At 40.1% G+C, this 16386-nt stretch overlaps 1 protein-coding gene across 1 annotated transcript in view; it reads left to right on the plus strand.

The window, feature by feature from the left end:
- LOC109478214 (Golgi-specific brefeldin A-resistance guanine nucleotide exchange factor 1-like) overlaps positions 1-16386 on the plus strand; it is a 42890-nt gene that overhangs the window by 12801 nt on the left and 13703 nt on the right. Inside the window, exons 4-17 of the mRNA XM_019779671.1 lie at positions 3554-3685; positions 4377-4495; positions 10394-10502; positions 10624-10684; positions 10969-11023; positions 11906-12295; positions 12619-12802; positions 13150-13234; positions 13502-13637; positions 14201-14299; positions 14558-14650; positions 14938-15039; positions 15413-15572; positions 16047-16208. Of these exons, the coding sequence (XP_019635230.1) occupies positions 3554-3685; positions 4377-4495; positions 10394-10502; positions 10624-10684; positions 10969-11023; positions 11906-12295; positions 12619-12802; positions 13150-13234; positions 13502-13637; positions 14201-14299; positions 14558-14650; positions 14938-15039; positions 15413-15572; positions 16047-16208 (1887 nt within the window). The remainder of the gene's footprint in view (positions 1-3553; positions 3686-4376; positions 4496-10393; positions 10503-10623; positions 10685-10968; positions 11024-11905; positions 12296-12618; positions 12803-13149; positions 13235-13501; positions 13638-14200; positions 14300-14557; positions 14651-14937; positions 15040-15412; positions 15573-16046; positions 16209-16386) is intronic.

Raw genomic sequence — 16386 nt, forward strand, 5'->3', positions numbered from 1 at the left:
TGGTGAAATTTTCCTCCCCAAAAACTCTTAGCAAAACCTTCCATCTGCTTGGAGATTACATGCCCCTTGTCTCTAGTGTAACATCTGTGGCTATTTTTTATTGCAGGAGTGAGCAGACCAGGGGGTAATGTTGTGTGTAGGTACTGCACTCAGGAGGGTTGGCTTATGAAATAATTATGTCACACACACCAGTGACTTCACCCTCCTGATATATCACCCCAAAGTGCTGTACCGCAAAATATAGAAATAATCCACTCTTTGATTACCATTCCAAAATCATCAATTTCTAACAATGTGGTTTGTAGAATATGGAACATACCATTAGAATGGATCTAGAGGGGAGGATGACAGTATTAAAAAGGAATGTTATCTGTATTATGTATTTTTTTTTGTTCCATCAATTATGTAATTGAAAAATAGTGATGGATGAAATTTTCTGTGGCTAACCAACCATTTTGTTTGTTTTCTACCATTAAATATGGTCAAATGCGTCACTGTCAACTTTTGGTGAAAAACTGTCTTTGTCCTTTAAATAAAGTTTAATCACCCATCCCAGATCAGATTAGGGGGTCCTGTCCTGGACACAAAATCTCCAAGTACAGTAGATGTTTGAATAGCAAAAGATTTCTGGAAATATCTTTATCCTTGGCTGTCAGAAAAACTGGGTAGCCAGAAAAAGTAATGTTTTTCATCCCAACGTCTGCTTGGAGGTAAGCTCAACGAGGAGAATCAAGTATCGAGTTTAAAAATACTGTAAATTCATTTATTTTTACGAGGATTTACTTTTACAGTCAGGCTTTATTTCACTCACTGTTGAAACAATTCTCGAGTACAATAGTAATGCCACAGTAATAAATCAAATCACTGCAAACATTGATTTTAAAATTTACTTAATATAAACTTCTTATCACATTGAACTAACATCATCACCCACCACCCAAATGTGATTTTCAAGATCAAGGTTGCCAATTTGGGAGATGACTTAATAAATGTGGGGCGTACTGTTAAACATGTTGTGTGTATTCCACATACATGCATCTCTGTAACGTTAATGAGCTTTTTAATGGGAAAAAAGTAATTAAGATCTGCAGGAAATAGATGTTACCTTGTGGAGATGGCAGGTAAAAGATGGGGCTGATAGTGACATTTTGTATATTAATGTTCTTGTGAGAGATAGTATGTTTCAACCTGGTTGATTTATCTGACTGCGCGATACTGTAAGTTCATTTAAGTTTGCTGCATTGAAATTTCGCGGTTACCAAGTCAAAGTGTTCAAAACCAGAATATATAGGCTTAACAGATGGATAAAAGTGAAAGTACATGTATGCTTGAGGCATCAGTTCAGAGAGAAAGTGGGTGGTGACATTCTTAGTTTTTAAGTGTGTCTTGAGTTCCCTGCAGATGTAATATAAGTTTCCCAGATTCTGCATCTTCAGACAGATTACGAGTCACTGGGGATAACATGTCTCACTCCTTCCATCTGTGTTGGTCATGCTAGGGAAAGTCTGCCAGCTAATACTGTAAATCTTTAAATATTCACAGCACATGTAATTTTATGTTCATCGTTTTCTCTTAGAGCGAAATTGCCATACCACAAACGTGCTGTTTAAACTGCAAACTCAAAGAAGTCTTGATTTTCATCAACCACAAAATGTTGCAAAGTTAAAATGAATTTACAGTAACGTTTCTCAAAGGGTCCTTGTGCAAATTTTTCTTCCAATGTCACTGATGTATTCAAGTACCAGTAACTTCTTGCTATAAAAGTTACAAGTAAAAAATTGTCTCCCACGAACTCGCAATAAGATACAACAAATTCCCTACCACTAAAAATCTTGTAAGGTTTTTTTGCACAAAGATTTGGCTGTAAAATATGAATAGGAGCAGATATATGTATGTTTGTTAATGATTGTCATAACCCTCCACTTTATTACACAGTACATCAATGACAAAATGATGGTAGGAACCAGCTAACTCTCTTGTCTATAAATGTAGAACTAGACATATCATTGTAGTTTTCATTAATAGATACAGCGAGAATCCTAACCTATTTAGTACAAACATTGGACAACATATACCCACAGTTATTAATAGAAATAGGATAACGGCTCAAACTTAAGCTAATACCACAGCTTTCCTTTCTAATAGCCACCAGTGACCTATGGCTGTAGATTTAAATCATTCTTGCTATCCTGAATGCCTAGCTGAGACCTTAATCCAGCAGAAGTCAGAGTCAGTAAACTGATCAAGATGGAGTGGGTAGATAATCCCCAGGACACATGTCGCCCTCCTCCCTAGGATTTGTCTTGTAACACCACCCCTTATTGGTTAAACACTTGGGCGGGCCCTTCTTACCTTAAAGTTTCTGTAGCTGGCGATCTCTGGAGTTGGAACCTGCGGTGGTGGTACGGGAAAGCCCAGCGCCAGATGGATTAAAGATGCAGTGGATTTGACAACAACTACTACACCGCTTCATACATGGAAAAAGATATGCACACGCCTGCCTGTAACTGATAGTTTCCCCCACACACTCCAGCTATTTGCATATTCTAGAGGGAGGGTCCCTGGCTGTGCATGTGTTGGGTTTAATTGACAACAGAGGGCATTGCCTGCTGACTAGAACAAATCCCAGATTAACCCCCTATCTTAACTCAGCTTCGGTCCCATCCCTCATTTCAACACCATCTCTCCCCCCTTACCACACAAGCCCTGAACTTCAGGACCAGACTGTAGGTTCAGAAGCGGGAGGGTAACTTGGGGTGATGGCATTTCAGTAGTTCCACCCAAGAACAGGTGGAGAGGTTGACATGGGGATCTGATTTCATTGATAGACAGGCAACAGCTCTGACACTGAAATTTCTGGCCTGCATATTATCCCAAAACATCAGAAATCATATCTGGATATATCAGAGTACAAGGGCTTACATGTGTGCCAAGGACTTCAGACCAGTAGTTACATGTACAACAGACTCAAAATGAAGCTTATTATATCCCATGTTAAGTATTTCATACCATATATGACGTAACTTATAGAGTGTATATACGTGTATCAACATCCCAATGAAATTATCGAGCAGTACATACATGTAAGAAACTTAGAAAGTGCTTGGACATGAAAAAATCTGTCAAAGATTACACAGTGTATATTTTAGCTCCAACCTGTAAAGTCCTGTGTAGAGTTAGATAGAGTTGTTCTATAAGTTACCATACAATTGTTTAAAATAATTATCTATAAGCAAAAGATTTGTCTTGTTGAATTGTTATTCAAAACTTTAAAAAAATTATTAAAAATGTTGCAGAAACATGTATGTAGGACAAAATTTTCAAACCCTTCCATAGATTCTTCTGGAATCTTTTATGTACTTCAGCACTTTAACTTAAGTTTGCCATTGACATTCACCTCCACAGAGAAGGAGCACCTACCTGCCATCAGTTACCTGACCTTTGAAAACTAATTAGGACAAGGTGATCACCAAGTAGTTTGTCTCCTTCATCTTTGGTATGAGAAGCTATTCATTATGAACTGACATGTTTTATCCTTTCCCTCACCCTCCAGACCTGGGAGAGATCGAGCCAAATGTGTTCCTGGGACCTTTTCTGGACGTCATACGATCGGAGGATACCACCGGGCCGATAACAGGACTGGCTCTCTCCTCCGTCAACAAGTTCCTTTCTTATGGACTCGTGGGTAAGGATATAGCCACTGGACATGGGGAGGGGGCATTCTGGTCATAACTCACGGAGCCACGGTGGTCCAAACACAGAGCTCGAGCCAGCACCAGTTTTTCTGTCAATTGCCTGCAGGAACTTTGTGGTGTGTGACGGAAATTTTTAAAAAACCAATCCGTCAAACTTGATGGACAAAATTGGCAAAATTGGTAAAAATATAAAAACATAAGAAGGACCACCAACAACTACTTTCACCCCGTGGTTTGCCTCTCAAAATGTGGAAAATTGAGTTTTTAAAGGCTTGAAAATACAAAATTTGGATCAGTGGCATCAGTTAATAGCAAAAATTATTGGGATGTTTTGAAGCAAAATTTTTATGTGTGTGAGAGCTTTGATTGGCTATAAGTCACATTTGTCATCTGTAGTGAAAGGGTCAAAACAGGTGCTAGTATTCCTAAGTTCTCAAATGAAGAGTTATTCCAAAGCAAAAGTACACTTTTTAAGCTGAACTACATGTATAATGTACATGCAACTCTGAGAGAACGTGTGTGTAATAAGTACAAGGTGCTGGACAGAAAATTACAGTTTGACCTCCTACTGAACTTTTATCTTCTACGTGAACCTTGAACAGCTTTTGAACTGAAGCACAGTCTTGATCAAGTCCATGTCCCTCTAACACATGAAGACTTGTGCTCGTAACTTTTCCTCAGATCCGACCAGCGAGAGCGCGTCGGCGGCCATTGAGAACATGGCGGACGCGGTGACCCATGCACGGTTCGTGGGCACCGATCCCGGCAGTGATGAGGTGGTGTTAATGAAGATTTTACAGGTGAGAGAGAAGCCGTAAGGTCCCTGTCTGTTTCTTAATCAATACTTAATGCATTAGACCTGGTATTGCTTTATACATGGTAAATAGGTAGGCAATTAAAATTACTACGGTACTTAGGGTCTAGTTTGAGAGTCATTTTGGTAAGAAATTGAATGAAATTTTACGTCAATATGGTTAATGACCTTGCTGCTTCATAATATGGATGAAATTCCATGGATCCAGAGAGCAAAGGCACCAACCCCGCTAGGGCATGGTGTGAGGAGTTATATTAGTCCTTTCAGATGGTGACATAAATCCAGCAGCACTGTGTATGAAGGAGCTTCAGGTGTAATCTTGGGAATCAAACCTCTGCACATGAAAGAACTAAATACATTTGGTGTGCTTGGCTGAATATGCAAGCAGTAGCAAACCCACATTGCACTACTCTGCTAGCTACAATGTAATTTTGAAAAAGCATCATACTTTACCTAAGTACCAGAGAATGACAGCTTTAACCTTGGAAGAAGTGTTGTTAGGGAATTGTTTTAGATGGTCAAGCACTATAACATACATGTATTACATACTGTAATATAGGTCTGTCACCAGGGCTACTAAAGACCTGTAGTCCAGTACTAGCCAGAAAAAAAAACATGGCATGTTTGTTTTTTGTTGTCCCTGCTGAACATGTTACATGGACAGATTCTGCTGAAGTTGCAAGTCGTCTGTTGACCTGCCCTGTTAGAATAGACTGATGCTGCCCTGACTCTGACACACATGGAACCTACCATCAGAATTGCCAGAGTATTCATTCATTGTTGAGGGGGAAACGTTGAATTTTTTTTGTAGTAAATGCCAAAGGTGCAAGATATCTAGGGGTCCTGGTATTTCGTACCCTCTGAAATGCTATTTTCAATACTACAAACATGTATTTGAGTATGCAAGTTGGGTATGTTTTCATAAATTTTGAGGTAACACCGGTGATCTCATAAAAATTGAGGCTCCTCAGGGCATCCACTAGAAAAAAACATCCAAAAAGGCCCAAACGTCCTTTTTGTGGGCACTCTGCCTACCATAGCCTGTACATGTACACATATGTGTATGTTTCTTGTCTTAGAAAAGCCACCTGTTGCCAAGCGCTATCTTCTGGAGGGCATAGGCCCCAGTTTCTCCAAACAAAGGGTTTGAATTATGGAACCCCAAAACCCAAATCTGCCACAGTGATAGACATGGGAGGACAAGGTCTGTGGCTGGACACCAAAACTAGTTCATACTCTAACTGAAACAGAAATTGTTTTATGTTAAAATTCTCATAAAATACAGTGTACCCAAAAACATACTGTAGGGCTGTGCCTATCTACTTTTATAGCCCTTGGGCCACACAGTTGTACAAACACTACAGCAGGGGACTAGTAAACTAGTACAATGAACTTGAAGGGTTTTAATTGAAAGATGAATGCAATCATAAGGAATATATGGTTCATTTCCCTTTCTTTGTACTTCCTTGCTTAGCTTCAAGCAATCTTTGCTGTATGTTGACATGAAGAAAAGTACAATGTTACAAAGTAGCAACTTTTTAACTTGCTTGATCACATAGGAAAGTGACCTTCAAATAATTGTAAATTTCGCAGGACCAGTGAATTGTAGGACAATTTTTTTGTAGAAGGAATTTTTTATTGAAGTATCAAATGAAATCATTTTTATCAGAGGGTTCCCTGAAATTTGGTACAATTTGGTACATGTGGTTTGCACTTTTACTGGTAAGTCATCCAGGGTTGGACAAGTCCCATTGCCCACTTGCCCAGGGCAAGTAAAAGTACTGTTCGGGCAAGTGAATATCCCCCTGTACTTGCCCGATTGGGCAAGTAAATCTTTTGAATGCAATGTATAGCCCCTGCAGTATTTCGACCAAGTTTCAAACAATGTTGATAAATAAAGCGTCCAACATTGGAAACTGTATTATAATGAAATAATTTCCTTTCTGCTAGGAAAATGCATAGAAATGCCTCATATTTTGGGCAAGTGAAAAGTTGGTTCGGGCAAGTGAAAATGACCAGGTACTTGCTCGATACGGCAAGTGGATTTTTGAAAACTTGTCCAACCCTGTCATCTGAGTACTGTATTGATTTGACCTTGGACTTGAAAACCTGAACATCCCCTTTCCCTTCCCACCATGAGATACAGTACTACCAACAGCTGTGACACTCATAAATCTGTCATATCATGTCTATATAGTTGTGAACCTTCCCATGTCCTTGAGCCAGGTGTCATGTTTGTTTTGTTAGAGATTGAACTATGTGTCCAACAGTGGTCAAGAAAACTGTCATACACATTGTTAGATGCTACAGACACATAGATATACATGACATTGACATTGTACGTTTAGGGGGGGTCCGCATGCCCTTTTCCGTAGAGCGTAATCGGCCGTTTTAATTCTCTTAGACCGTAGACGGACCACTCTAATTCAACGTAGAACATAATTGGCACATTTTGCATAGAGTGTAAACTGCTGTGTTGATTCTACGTAATGCATCGTAGCTACCCAGAATTTATCGTAAAACATAGCGGGGGAGGCTTCTTGACTTCAGCGATGATAAGTAGCCTGCTCTCACACAAATTTAGGGTAGAACATTGTCGGGACCCCCCATGCAGGCCCTCGTTTAGTACTTTGTTAGGACTCCCCTATAAAGTAAACCAGAAGTGAGCACTACATACCATAGGTCACGGTTAGTGTCAACAGCTAATCCACTCCTAAGCTCTTCCTAATCCTTTCAACACCAAGAAGTGCTTCTCACATGGTTGCCAAGTATGTGTGAAGTGTGCTGATGAAGGATTGGCAGACAAGTGGTGCTGTCATGCCCTATCTGCCCAGACCTCCTCACCCCAGGACAAGTATGTAAACACAGGCTTTATCCTAATCCCCTGTAATCTGCTAAGGATCAACACACTAATCCACACTCTGTGATCTCCAGGAAGACCTACAAATTGAGATCTTACCTTTGTCAGATGCTGAGCACACTGAAAGCACACATGCAGGGGGAAATGGCAGAGAGCACGTGTGTGTTTAGAACTGACTCCTTGACTCTGACACTAGTGACTGTGCCATGTGGGCTCCTCCAGATAAAAGATTAATTTGGGGGGAGAAACTATGTAGGGTCATTTCCTCCCCCATGGGACAACAGTGAGCTCATGTAGCTTACTTTCTCCTCAGGAAGTTTTAGAAATTATGACAAAGATGATTGAAGACAATATGCAGAATGTAAGACTTTGAAATTGGAAGTGTAACTTCAGAGATGGTATCACTTTTATTTTGTCTGAAGAGGTCCTGGACTTAGTGCACTTTGGAAGGGGTCAGTGCCAAGCCCCTCCCCCTGATTTTGTGGTAACTCTATCCCCCCAGCTGGCTCATTCCATAGAACCATTTATCACTCTTCTCTGTCTCCTACAAGACTAGCCTGTAGTGTTCCAGGGAACATCAGATAGAGTGTAAGGTCCTGGTTTCAGTCCTGGTCTCTGCACTTCTTTTAGGTTGTAAGTTCCCACTCCTCAGTTTTAGGAGACTAGTACATAATATATGCCATTATTTTAATGCACCTTGAAAATTGTGTGATTCCTCTAATCTGAAACCATGCCAAAATTGAATAGGCATGATTTTGTTTTGGTGATTCTTGAACATGCTTGGAAAAACACAACAGACACACAAACCCACAATTCAGCCACCCAAAACAATACTCCCGTACCCATAAGTAAACATATTTAATAGCAAAGGTAATGTGTAAGTACATGTACTACATTGTGCTTTACCAGAAATAAAAGTTCACAAGGCCGCGTAACCTCCATAACTCGCAACATTTTGGCGCATCAGAAAATGTCAGGTTGTCAGACTGTATTTCCGATTGATGCCTTCTTTTTGCCAGGTTGCCCCCTATTCTATGATAATCTTGAATGAGCTGTTTTCCTTCCCTGGGTCTTGCCAAAGTGGCACCACATGTTTTCCCCATCTCAGCCCACTTTATGAGCCATTAGGAGAAAGGTATTGATTTCATCTGACAAGGGAGAGCCATTCATTTCCTCCCCCCACTGTTTTTGCAATCTCAGGCCCCTCCATCAAATCTATCCAGTGTTTGTTCTTGTTGTGTTCTCACAGGGTTTGGCTACCATTTGTCTTTCCCAGGGAATATCACTACTCACAGGGACAGGGATCGTTTTGGTCATGGAAAATTAGGCAAAACACAATTTTGAGTCCAAGAACTAAAATGCTATTAACCTTTTAGCACACTGAGTAGCCATTTAACTATAGCGATTTTCTATTTGTTACGAGTGAGGCAGCAGGGAGAAGGTTGATATTAGAAAATGTGTTACCAGGGTAAAAGAGCCCAAATTAAAAAAATCTGAAATGAAATTTTTCAGTTTTCAATTGTCATTCAAATTTTATCAGATGCTGTAAATTTCTTTTTACCCACGTTTTTTCACAAGTCTTCCATAGATTATCTTGTTTTTCATGATTTGTGAGGTTGGTCCCTTTGCACTTCATAAAACTAAGCCATTTAGATAAGAAGTCGCCCCACAAAGACCACAGGAGTGCCAGGAGTCGACCTTGTTTGTTCAGATTGATGGAAGTGACCTGGACTGAAGGTGAGATGGCCCAGATGGCCATGTTCAAGGTTAACACTTAACATTAGGACGACCTGCAATGCTTGTGATTCTAAGTTGATGAGCATATTCCTAAGCAGCTACATGTACATTCAGGTGTCTAAAGAAGCAAAAGTACAATTAAAAAGACAACATACATGCAAGGACATTCAACACAAACGTCCTTGATACATGTAACACAAAATGTTTCAATCATTCAAATCTTTTGTCGCTCAGTCTTGTGGGGGCCGGTGTACGTTAAATTGTAGTGTACTCTGCTGTATGTTTTTTCTGAGCTTCTCTTTTTGATCGTTTGTTCTTAGTATTCTCCAAATCCAACAAAGTTCAGTCTTCCTTAGCAGTACAATGTGTACCACTGTTTATATACCTACATCCTACAGAGACCTTCTAAAAATAAGCCTACCCTTCCTGCTATTACAGAAGACTATTTCCTCTGTTGGGCAGCCCACAAGCCAGAAATTAGCCCTGGTCAGGAATGCTATCACTCATGGGTTTTGTCAGTGTGGGAATGTTGACTACACATGTTTGCCTTTGGTAGGATTTGCTAGGGTTGTTTCCTATTGGGGGTCAAGTGGTTGTTAGGAAAACACAGCCAGCATGTGTGTGCAGGGTGGGAGGGCAGGTCTGTCTGGTCAGGGGAGTGAACATGTAACAGGTAGTGCCCATGGGGCTTTGTCTTGAACAGTCAGCCCCAAATTACTGTAAATGTTGAAATGTTAGCAGTGGTGTTATTTTCATTGCTGCAAAATTGTAATACTGTGAATATGGTTGTTATTGTATTGCTAATAATTAACATAATTTGAAATAATAAACATAATTCTACATATAATGGGAAATTATGTTTTAGTAAAAATAAATGGATTTACAGTTTTAGCCAGGCCCAAAACACCTCATAAAAGGTCATTCACCTCAGACTCTTATGATAGTTAGTAGTGAAGTGTGACTGATGTGTCTAATGTTTTCAGGCAGGCCTCTGGGTCATCCCTACTCTTAAAAGTGTGTTGGGTTCTATAAGACTAGTGTTTTGGGTTCTTTTATGTGCCTTTGGCTTTTTGTCACCATCCTAAAGGAAGAATGCAATCCCTCACACCATGATGTCCAAGCGAGGCACAAACTAAGAAAAGTCACTGTATTTTGTGTAAAGCTTATACATGTAACAATCATGAAACTTGTGCTATTTATAATACATTGAATGTAAATATCTAATCTGATAGATTAGACTGGAAACGGAATTTTAAGGTGCTGACGTAGTTATCTTGTTCTGTTCAGGTACTGAGAACTCTCCTCCTCACACCTGTGGGAGCCTACATGACCAATGAGTCGGTGTGTGAGATCATGCAGTCATGTTTCCGCATCTGCTTTGAGATGAGGCTAAGTGGTAAGTTAACAGTGTAGAGTATATATATGTACCTCATGTATTACCATTGTAAAATCAGTTAAGTTTTGCTTGTACTCCTGTGACAATCATTCCAATTACCTGTTCCAATTTTCTCTTACAGAACTTTTGCGGAAATCTGCTGAGCACACTTTGGTGGACATGGTACAGCTACTGTTCTCAAGGTAATTCACTCACTCACTCACTCACTCACTATTAACTGCTTGCAAACATATCCTTGAGATGTAATGTTGAGATATTTGTAGCATAAGTCTAAGTTCTCTTGCTCACATCAATATATTGTCCAAGTACAAGTTTCAGGTTATTCTATATCAACAGCTTATTTCCACAGACTGCAAAATTATGGAAGTAATCTTTCCTAGCCCTGTAAAGTGTTTTCTTGTATTGAACTACACAGGACAATGTAGTAGGAAAAATGTAATTCTTTTTTTTTTTCTCTTTGCTTCAGGTTACCACAGTTTAAAGATGACGCCAAGGCAGGAATTCTGGCCAACATGAAGAAGGTATGTATGTTTTTCTGTGATTCATTGTGAAGCATTACTTCTGTTTTTTAAAGCACAAACTTAAAACATTGTGAATGCCTCCTTTCCCCTTCTATCACAAAAATTAGATTCCTGTACACAACTAACTTACAGTGCTTCCATGTTTTATAGTGATATGTTGACTGAAAAACGAGATGTAGGAAATGGGTGTAAAAAGCCTGCAAAACAACCCAGTAAGCTGTTTTAGCCTTTCAAGAATTTTTTGCTCTTTGGACAATAATCAAGAATTTGCTCACGGTCACAGAAAAGAAATTTATGAATCATAATTTTGTGTCTGAATCACGTCCCAGAACGAGAATTAACTCTTAAAGGAACAGGTGATTGCCTGGAGGAAGATTCCAGAACCTTAATCACAGGCTCTTGTCCTGTCTTGTTTTACATCAGTGAAATTTTCATCAGTTAAGTGTGCTCGTGGGGCTGTCTGCAGCTGTTGAGAGAGATCATACCGTGCCAGTGATTTAGAGTAGTGTAGAGTAGATTTAGATCTAACATGTTATTCTGCACCTGTGAAGTATTACTGAGAATAACCTGGTGCCTTCCTGCGGCCTTGCTTTGGAAGAGTGGATAGTTTTAATTGGAAGGGCCGAAATTTTTCATATTGATAGCAGGTGAATTGTGATTAACTGTTTTTTTCACATCTCTACTGTGAATTCATGACACTGAGAATGTGTTTCCCATATATTATTATGTGCTACAGAATTGTTTGAACCATAGAATTAAAACACCCAAAAATCTCCTTTCCCCATCTACCACAAAATTAGGTCCTTACAATAAAAAAAGAAATGAATTGTACCTACGTCTTGGTGATATATGTTGTGTAATTGGGTTTATTTTGCTTTGTAGTTGAAAATGAGGGCTGGTGGAGTAGGTGACATCCGAGGAAAACGTGCCAAGCGCTCCCCGCGGCCACGCCAGAAGAAACCAGTGGCAGAGAAACCTGCCGTGGAGAAGCCCACACCCGTCCCCGAGCTCCCTGCCAGCGAGGAACCCACGCCAACCCCCAGCCCCACACACTCCTCCACCACCCCCACCAACTCTGCAGCCACCACCCCCGGGGATGTCACCCCCACCCCCTCAGTACCGGACAGCGGGGTGGATCTGTCGGTCAGGGAGTCTGGCTCGGACGGAGAGCAGGAGGTACGAGAAAACAGCGAGGGAACGGAGGAAAAAACGGAGGAGACAGGAGTGGAAGAGAGATTGAACGAGAGTACAGAAAGCACTGGTGAAATGAAAGTTAGTGTTTACCTTATATGTATTTGTGCTTTTTTGGATACATGTACAATGTATGTCATTGTTACATAATAACAGTATTACAATGGAAATAATACAAACTATCTCATAAAAAAAGCTATCAATTTACCAAAAGATGTTTGCAACACATCCCTGTGAACTAAGCAGAATTTCCAGCAAATTCCTGCAATTCTTGCAGCTGGACATGATATGTATTACTAGGCTTGCCCCTGATCCATTGCCAAAAAAAAAAAAAGCATTAGAAGACATGTACATGTGTTTTTTTAAACCTTAACCATTGTTGTATATGTATTTTGCACTTATAGAAAGCTGGTAGTGAACTTGATTTGGGCACAGACTCGGAGAAGACTGAGTCGTTGCCAGAGAACGCTGAAGACGCAGACTCGGTGAACGAGCAGTCGGACACGGCGTCCATCCAGGACGTACAGGACTCAGAGTACGTCAATCCACGGGGGGTCCGCTTTACTCCACAACAGACACAGAAAGATGGTAAGCCACACTTCTGTACTGTGTCTCACATTTTTCTCTGTTAACCATTGTAAACCATAGTTAGAGTTCAAGCTTTGTTCCAACACAAGAAGGAAACTCACCATAAAGTTTTGGTTGATCTCGTCAACCTTGGTCAGGATATATTTGATGCACTCACTGACTCTCTGGAAGTTGGAAACGTGATGACGTCAGAAGTGCATCAAAAGTGGCGGGAAGACTAAGCCTGAACTATATAACTATGGATTCTACCAACGCAGATGAGCTTTCATTTGAACATTGTAATAATATCTATTATTTTCTGCAAAGCTGTTGGATGTTTACATTCCATATCTTCATTTTTTTCACAGGTTCTGGTCCGCCCGTCCCCTATGGACTACCGTGTGTTCGGGAGCTGTTTAGATTTCTCATCTCACTTACTAACCCTTATGACAGGTAAGAACAGTAAACTGCTTGTTGAGCAATAAACACTATATTAGTATATATATTTTAACAGAATAAACCAGAATGTAATAGCCAAGCAAAAGTTGTTCTATACATGTAGACGGTCTGACCTCAATGAAAATTGCCCCAAAAATGTAACCTTTTCTTACTATATTTAATTATATTAATATGATAGTATTATAAGTTAATCAATGTACACAAATTTGTCTTGCCCTATATCCTTTTGTTAATAGTTTCTGCTGTTGTTTTTTTCCCCAGACACAACACTGATGTGATGATCCACATGGGTCTGTCTCTCCTGACTGTGGCCCTGGAGAGTGGAGCAGAACACATCCCACGTTACAACTCCCTCCTCAGTCTCATCAAGGACGACATGTGCAAAAACCTCTTCTCAGTAAGTTTTATGTACAACAATTAAGAAAACTTAACAGCTCACTGCTTACTTTTGAACATCATGGAGGACGGAGCTAGCTATATAGCTAGCTATAATGCTGCAGGTTAGTGGACAGGGATGTGAATCAGCATATGTCTGCTCAGTTGTGTATCTGTACAATTTCCACAATGTCCCAAGGGTTTCCAGGAATTTCACGTAGTAGGAATGTAGGCATATATGAGTGTCAGCAAAATTCCACATTCCTGTGGATAAAAATTCCTGTACAATTCCTAGAATTCTTGCAGACTGCACACAATACTGTACCATTAGGCTCCTCCCTAAGGCATCGCCAAAAAATCTTGTACCAGAATCAAACTTAAAAAATGCCCTTTTCTCTGGACTCAACATTAACATATATGAGAAATACAAATGAGAGTTGACCACACCACACACAACCACCTACATGTAGTGCTTTTGCATATTACTGTATGGCCCAAGGTATATAGATACAGATATAGGTGCTACTTTATACACTGAGAGATACGCAAAGCGTGAAGTAACTTTTGACTTTTGTACTGTTCCAGCTGCTCCATTCTGAACGGCTGAGCCTGTTCTCTGCCTCCTTACGGGTGTGTTTCCTTCTGTTTGAGTCCATGAGGAGACAACTCAAGTTCCAGCTGGAGGTAAGATGTCAACACAACTCTTCTCTTTTTAAAACAATGCTGATGTACAAATACATGTATAAAAGAAGCTCTTAAGTATGTTGACCTGAATTTCTATTCTAATTGGTGATTGGTTGGGCTGAGTCTTTCTATGATTGGTCAGGATTGGTCAGCTGGTAGCTTCCAATTTGGACAGAGTATGCCATATTGAAATGTCATATTTGATGATATTTACCTTTTCATGCAAGATTTTTAATAGTTCCTTTGTGTTTTTTCCAGATGTATTTGACCAAGCTGATGGACATCATAGTGTCAGAGTCACCAAAGATTCCGTATGAAATGAGGGAACTTTCCCTAGAAGCTATAGTACAGGTACTATTTACCTTTTGAGTTGTTTTGGAAAATATGAATATCGAGTCAGTTGTCATACATTTGTATATCATTAATTCATGACTATTGTATGATGATGATGACTATTGTACCATGAAAGACCACAGAAGACCATGTACAAATGTACAGTGCTTTTATTTGTTTTGGAAGAGATGTTGTAAAGATTTTAATAATCTTACAGAAATAATGGACAGTTTTCTATTCCTAATGATAGTCTACAATGTAAGACAATGTACCCAATGTGCTATGGGGTGCTTGTTTTTCTCCAGTTGTGGAGAATCCCTGGGCTGGTGACAGAGCTATACTTGAACTACGACTGTGACCTCTTCTGTAGTAACCTGTTTGAGGACCTCACCAAGCTGCTCTCAAAGGTAGGAATCAACAGTTACTGTTGTTTATCCAATCAAGTAATTAATAGACCAATTGTAAAAATCTTAACCCTTGTCCTGCTGGCATTTTTTACACAATATTTTCAAATGTTTTGATGTCTTAATCATGTCATAGACCCCTAATTTTTTTTTGCCCTGCAGTGGCATACATGTAGTTACTTCTGCATTCATTATGTCTCACTGCAGTGTGATGCATTGCACAAGAAATACTCCCTAAATTGTACATATACAGGGTGCTGTATAGATGGTACTGTACAGTGTATGTGCAACCCATATATGTAATTATGGGCTAAGCAGGACAAGGCTTTTAACTCTGAATGACTTAATGTTGACAAATATTGCTGTTCGTTCCCAGAATGCCTTCCCTGTACATGGCCTGTACTCCACCCACCTGTTGTCGCTGGACGCTCTCCTGACCGTGATCGATGCCATCGCAACGTACTGCGGAGGGAACCGGGTCGTACCGGTCTCCAAGCAGCCTGGCGGGGAGGCTGGGGAAGGGAAAGCCGCAGACAGTACGTATATACATGTATACTGTACATCCAGTTTAGAACATTCCAGAAACGATAAATTATGTCATACCCGGGCCGTGATAACCTTCCATAACAGTGTTCCAGACCGGGCTGTACTTTACGTTACGGCCAGAGTTTCCATGGCTTACATATAACGGTTACTAATTCGAACGCGTGTCACTCTAACAGCATATGTCGCTTTCGAAAATTCAAATGCAGGATTCGGAAGTTGGAATTGATGTTGTTGAATTTTTGGTATAGGGACACCAAATTTATGCTCATTTCACAATGAAAGGCGCATTTGCTTGGGTGGGTACAACATGGTGTATTCTATGCTCAAGACTTTTCTGAAAACAGTTGATAACACCATTTTATTCTGTGTTATGTAGCTGTGTTTTAGGGTTCATGGTGGAATTTTTGGAGTTTGCAATTTACACAATTGACATACATGTACTATATGATTATCCTCATCTGTAGCAACAGAGAAGGATAGCACACAGGTTTCTGAAGGCCAGGATGTGAAGAAGAGTACAGAGACAGTGGCCACCATCCCCAGCACCCTCCCAACAACAGGCTACGCCATGGCAGGCAAGATGGAGGCAGGCAGACAGGATAGGGAAGACAAGGGGGGTGACAACGGTAGGTTTGTCATGACTGTCCCAGGAACTACATGTATAAGAATGACAATATGTGTGAGCAAATGCAACATATTTCACTCCCTCCCCAATGCAAAAAGGGATTGTTACACAATCACTCCAATGCTAAGATGGATGATTTTGAATTATGTTGCTCAAAAATGGACTTTTCCAAACTCACC

This window comes from Branchiostoma belcheri, unplaced genomic scaffold (genome assembly GCF_001625305.1).
Source record: "Branchiostoma belcheri isolate BF01 breed outbred unplaced genomic scaffold, Haploidv18h27 scaffold43, whole genome shotgun sequence".
Lineage (NCBI taxonomy): Eukaryota > Metazoa > Chordata > Leptocardii > Amphioxiformes > Branchiostomatidae > Branchiostoma > Branchiostoma belcheri.